Source organism: Ochotona princeps, chromosome 26 (assembly GCF_030435755.1).
Source record: "Ochotona princeps isolate mOchPri1 chromosome 26, mOchPri1.hap1, whole genome shotgun sequence".
Taxonomy (NCBI): Eukaryota; Metazoa; Chordata; class Mammalia; order Lagomorpha; family Ochotonidae; genus Ochotona; species Ochotona princeps.
Window position 1 is genome coordinate 5,829,153 of NC_080857.1, and position 5,821 is coordinate 5,834,973.

A 5,821-nucleotide genomic window follows, 5' to 3' on the forward strand; every position below is an offset into this window, starting at 1 on the left:
TCCAAAAACAAATGTTTTTAAGTCCAAAACCTACCAACAGCCACGAGGGGGTCAGCTGGACGCGTCGTCTCGGGGAGCTAATCCTGGTGGCGAGAGGACCTAGGGAGAGCCATGGTGGTTTTCAGACCCAAAGTGACTGAAAAACAAAACAAAAACTTTTTTTGAAGAAGAAACATGATCACTACTTCTTTCGTCGTTTTCGCTTTTTACAAATTTTGGCTTTTGCAAAAATTTAGGCAAGGAGGGGGGGAGTTAACCACTTCCATTCGGGTCAATATTTTTTTTTAAAGTAGAGATGAAATTAGGCGGTGAACACGCGGGAGAACGGAGGCGTGGAGTTTTCAACCCTATTTGAGTGAGGACGAGCCCTTTCACATTTTTTTCTGAAACAAAACCAATTTCAAATCGTGTGTGTGTGTGCGTGTGTGTGTGTGTGTGTGTGTGTGAGGGGGGTATAATTCCCGAAGCAAACCCGGCCACAAAGAAGCTGCTGATTTAGGGGTAGAGGAAATCGCACCCATTAATGGAGCCCAGTCGGGAGAAAAAGGGGTGGGGGCGCAGGGGACGCAGGGGGCGCAGGGGCCGGGCGCGGGGAGTTGTTAACTGCGCCGCACAATGGAATTAATGAGATTAACCGGGGCAATTAGGCCGCCCGCCCAGCTCCGAGCCGGCCAGCCGCGGCTTCCAAAGGGGAAAGATTAGGTAAATTTCATTAATTCTCAATCCACAATCTCTTCGCAGGCCTGGCCACCCCCTTCCCTCAGCACGTCTGCCCCCCTCCGCTGGAAAGCCTCCCCCCACACGCCCCCGCCGCCCCCCAACACACACACACACACACACACACACACACACACACACACACACCATCCCGACCCAAAGGAAAAGAAAGGGCCAAATCTGGTTCTGTTTGTCATCTGCATATTACCAGGAACTAAATCCAGGATGACGTCGACTCAGTATAAAACCAACAAGAGGTTCCGCTCGTCTGCGCTGCGTGCTAGGCGCGGGCTGAGCTGGGCGAGCGCCGCGGCCCGCGGAGGGCGGGAGCAGCGGGCGCAGGGGGCGGGGAGGGGCGCGGGGCTGCGCGCTCGCCCTGCTCTCTTTCGGTTTGCTCGGCGGCAGGAGGAGCGGAGTCCACCCCAGCCCACCCCCACCCCCAGCCCACCCCCACCTTGAGGCTTTTTTCCTCGGCGCGCCCGGCTCCCGGCGCGGGGCTCGGGGATGCCCGCCAGCATGTTCAGCATCGACAGCATCTTGGCCGCCCGGCCGCGCTGCAAGGATTCGGTGCTGCCGGTGGCGCCGAGCTCCGCGGCTCCGGTCGTCTTCCCGGCCCTGCATGGGGACTCGCTCTACGGCGCCGGCGGCGGCACCTCCTCGGACTACGGCGCCTTCTACCCGCGGCCCGTGGCCCCCGGCGGCGCGGGCCTCCCGGCCCCGGTCGGTGGCTCCCGACTCGGTTACAACAACTACTTCTACGGGCAGCTGCACGTGCAGGCGGCGCCGGTGGGCCCGGCCTGCTGCGGGGCCGTGGCGCCCCTGGGCGCCCAGCAGTGCTCCTGCGTGCCGACGCCCCCAGGTAGGGTTTCCCGCGCGTGGGTGTGGGCGGGGGATCCTGTGATCCTCACCTGGCTCAAGGCCTTTTGCTTGTTCCCTATTTGTGGCCGCTTCGCTGGAAGAGCTTGCTTAGTCCTTGCTTGCAAAGTTTAGGAGAAAGTGGCGCAAACTGTAACCCACGGCCGGCACTGGGAAAGCCTGGGTCTTGAGACTTCCTGGCCGAGTCTGGGATGTGTGGGGCAGGGAGCGCTCTGATACGCTCCCCACTGTGTCCCGAATTCTCGGTGATCTCGGTTCCCACCGGCCTCTTGCGGTGGGAGAGGGAGGCGGACAGTCGGCGGGCGCGCGTGCGAGCGGTGGTGCCTGACCGTGCGCCCCTCTCTGCCGCAGGCTACGAGGGCCCGGGTTCGGTGCTGGTGTCGCCGGTGCCCCACCAGATGCTGCCCTACATGAACGTGGGCACGCTGTCGCGCACGGAGCTACAGCTGCTCAACCAGCTGCACTGCCGGCGGAAGCGGCGGCACCGCACCATCTTCACCGACGAGCAACTAGAAGCGCTTGAGAACCTCTTCCAGGAGACTAAATACCCGGACGTGGGCACGCGCGAGCAGCTGGCCCGCAAAGTGCACCTCCGCGAGGAGAAGGTGGAGGTAAGGCGCTGCCCCCTACCCCCTCCCTCGGAACGGGGAGGGCTCCCTGCTGCGCTCTGGGGACATCCCGTTGGCGGGCAGGCGCTTAGGCCCAGGAAGTAGTGCGCCCACGGAAGCCGTCCTGTGCGGTTTTAGGGGGCCAGTGCGCCTGGCCGAATATCCCCGGGGACGCCTCGCCCGGCACCTTGGCGGTCCTGATCGTTGTTTTGTGCTCGGTTGCGCCCCAGGTCTGGTTTAAGAACCGCCGCGCCAAATGGAGGCGACAGAAGCGGTCATCCTCGGAGGAGTCGGAGAACGCAGAAAAGTGGAACAAGGCGTCCTCGAAAGCGTCGCCCGAGAAGAGGGAGGAGGAAGGTAAAAGCGATGTGGACTCGGACAGCTGACGGCCGCAGGCCGCCTCGGAGGACTTGCACGGACAGACAGGCGATGCTGCTGGCTTGCCCCCGCGCTGCGTCGCGGGTGGGTCGAGGAGAAGGAAGTAGGAGCTGTAAATACTTGTTGTGCCGAGCCGTCCCGGCAGCCCGCGCCGCGTCCCCACCGTAGTATTTATAGTTAAATTAAAGGCAACAGACAAAAAAGCGATGGCGAGCGATCTGTCTTTGCGTTTCTTTGCCGCCGCCACTCCGGTCTGTCTTAGGCCGGCAACAGAAACCTGCAAGCGGGCGTTTCCTAGCAGCGGGCGGCTTTGGCCTGTCGGAAAAAGAAAAACGCAGGGTTTTAAGTCTAAGAAGCAAACCAGGGCGCTTTCCAGGTGTGCGGGGAAGGGTGGAGAGAGGTCCCCCGTCGGGGCATAGGGTGGCCTCAGGCCGGGAGCAGCGTTTGTTGCCGACTCGAAGCTGCTCACCCAGCCCTGTTCCCGGGGAAACTCCCAGGCCGAAACCGGCCAGGCCCGGGGGAACGAGGCTGCCGGCTTGCCGCTCCCCGCTGCTTTCCCCAATCGTCCCCAGCAGGCCGCCTGCTCCTTCCTGCCGGAGGCGTTCCCATCCCACGGCCCGGAGCCCCTCACGTCCCCCTCCCCCCGCCACTCGCCGTTGGTCCGGCCTTGTCCACTTCGTGGTGGCAGCACCGGAGCCCCTGCTTGCTTCCCGGGCATCTCTGCTTTTTGCACCAGCGGGGCAGAGGAGGGAGCTAGGGTCAACGTGCAAGTGCGTTGGCTCCTGGGCAGGATAGAAGGGGTCCCTGGGCCAGAGATGAAGACCAGATCGCTCCTTCTTCACCGGGAGATTATTTGTTCATAGTTCTGAGTACTTATGTTTTGAATCAATTTCCCAAACCACGGAGAGCTTTGGAGCTGGACTGCCATGCTCGCTGACCGGAGAGCAGAGCTTGCTTTTCTACAGTAGTGCTGCCAGTACTCGGTGCACGGTCCCGCAGCGGGACACGTGGCACAGGGCTGCAACAGCTGTTTGGCGTGGAATCTGGTTTTTCTGCAGCTTGTGGTAGGTGTGCAAGGTGGAGAGACTCCCCACGCAGGGGAGATGCTTTTCTGGAAAGTGATCCCGGGTCCTGCTGTAGTAGGAGATGAGGGCAGTGGAGTGGAGGCCCAGGCTTTGTCAAGGTTGCCTTAGGTGTATGACCCGACTCTGGCTTTGTGACCTTGGGTAGTTTAACCTCTGTGACCCTCCCATAGCTGTAGTGCGGGTGTGGCTGCTGTGCTTCCCAGGGCTTCTGGGCGCCAGGGAGAAAACTCAGTCCCTGGCAGCGTGGAGCTGGCTGGTGGGAATCCTTCAACAGGGCCGCTTCATATTGGGGAGCGATAGTGTGGTTTACCTTGTACAGCACCCGCTACCTTTAGGTGACCTCATCTTGTGGTCCAGGAGTCTGTGAGATGGAGACTGTTGTCACTCATTTGCAGAGGGGGGAGCTCGGGTTCCGCAGTTCCAAGTACTGCAGCTCCTGGGAAGGGGAGAGGCTCTGACCTTTGCCCTAGTGAGTCTCCTACCAGAATTAGAAATGTTTCCGCGCCCAGCAGTTTTGTGAGAAACACCCCAAGATGCCATGACACCGATTTCCACCACGTCTGGCCCTGGCTATTATTTGTACCTACTCCTTCCAGGGGCCAGAACCTGGCCTGTGCTGTACCCCATGCCCTAACAGCTGATGTTCCTCCACAGTGTGGTCTATGCCCACAGGGGCATTGGCTAGAAGTGGGCAGTGTCATACAGTGGTAAGAGGTTCGGCTCCTGCAGCACTCTGAATGCTGGATATGTCCTTACGTATGTAGCTTGTACTCAGGCATGCTATTAAAAGGAATAGTTCATTTTAAACAACTAAACAGTATAATGCTCTATGACAAGTGATGGAGAAAGGTGTGTTGCAATGGGGGTGGGTTAGGGTCCTCAACAATCCCTGAGCACCTGGAACAAAGCCGCAGAAGCGAGGCAAGTTCCAGGAAGAGCTACTTCTGGTATTGCACCCTAGAGTACACCTAGGGTGGCCAGAGCCGGTGCCTTCCCTGTCCTCAGTGTGAAGAGCTTTGGGGTTGGCCCGGCGTGAGCAGGAAATGGACATAATGAGCGTCTGGAGTGAAAAGGAAAATGTTAGCAGGTCTGTGAGATGATGGTCCTCCCTCCTTCCCTCGGCACCCCCAGCCGCTGTGGGCTCGGGCCTCCTGCGCCAGGCTGAGTCAGGTTGGGTCACAGAGCATTAAGCACCAGTCTGTTGGCGGGGCCGTGGCCTTGTCCCTGTCTTCTGAGGGTATTTGGATCGTGGTGTTGGACAGCAGGGTACATGTGGGCATGCGGTCAGCCAGTGACTCCGTCTGTGTGGTTGTAGCGTGTCCCCTCTCGCTGAGTAGCTGTGTTCTGCGCCTTTCAGAGCAGCCGCACAAAGCGGGCCAGGAGAGCGAAGCAGTGGCTGGGAGTTTGCAGGTGCAGGGGACGCTCAACAGCCATAACCCAGGCTGTCTCACTGGACCCAGCCTTGTTCTTTAGGGCTGATGAGCCACAACCGCCATGAGAGTCCAAGGTCTCATGACTAAGGAGTGTGTATTGTTCCCCTGGGAGATTAGGAACTCACCAGCCCCAGAGGCCTAGACGGACTCTAGGGAGGAACAGTGGTCTAGCACCTTCCCTGCCACACCCATCTCAGGCCTGCAGGAAGTGGGAACCTCAACCCATTCTTCAGGTGGCAAGTGGAGGCTCCCAAAGACCTGCATGCTTTGTGCTTCAGCAGACACTGGGTGGCAGAGCAAGCCCCGGATCCCTCAAGCTTCCACCAACTCTTGGGATAAGGGAGAGGTTTGGGGTAATGGCTTCCAGGTGTCCCAGATTACCTGGGCCCCAGGGGCCACCCAGCCAGCCGGGAGGTGACAGAGGAGGGGACCAGGATATCTCTTTTCCCTGGAGGCTCACCCGGTCTTAGCAGTTCTTGGTAGTCTGCAGGAGTGAGGCAGAGGCTGGGGGACTGGAAAACACTACCAAAGCAGCCCTGAGTGGTGCAGGTCCAGGGACCAGAAGGCTGCTTTTATTGACGCTTTGGCCTGAGCGAATCGGCAAGATCCCTCATTGGGGTATGTGCCTAGGAGACTGAAGCAGGCCGTGTCCTTTTTCATTTCTTTGTATCTGGGGCAGGAGGCTCTTTTCCTGGATTGCGTATAGTTTTTTAAGCAATCTCAG

General features: G+C 59.5%; 1 protein-coding gene across 1 annotated transcript; it reads left to right on the top strand.

Annotated features, from left to right (window-relative positions):
• The first annotated feature begins 1,036 nt into the window (after nt 1-1,036).
• On the top strand, nt 1,037-2,954 carry GSC (goosecoid homeobox). The gene is made up of 3 exons (XM_004584311.2): nt 1,037-1,576; nt 1,945-2,204; nt 2,432-2,954. Exons 1-3 carry the CDS (start codon nt 1,222-1,224, stop codon nt 2,585-2,587), a joined length of 771 nt encoding a protein of 256 aa, XP_004584368.2. The 5' UTR covers nt 1,037-1,221; the 3' UTR covers nt 2,588-2,954.
• Nucleotides 2,955-5,821: the final 2,867 nt, after the last annotated feature.

Coding starts and splice junctions, on each gene's coding strand:
- GSC (XM_004584311.2), top strand. CDS start 1,222: ATGCCCGCCAGCATGTTCAGCATCGACAGCATCTTGGCCGCCCGGCCG. Junction 1,577..1,944: donor CTGCGTGCCGACGCCCCCAG/GTAGGGTTTCCC, acceptor TCTCTGCCGCAG/GCTACGAGGGCCCGGGTTCG. Junction 2,205..2,431: donor TCCGCGAGGAGAAGGTGGAG/GTAAGGCGCTGC, acceptor GTTGCGCCCCAG/GTCTGGTTTAAGAACCGCCG.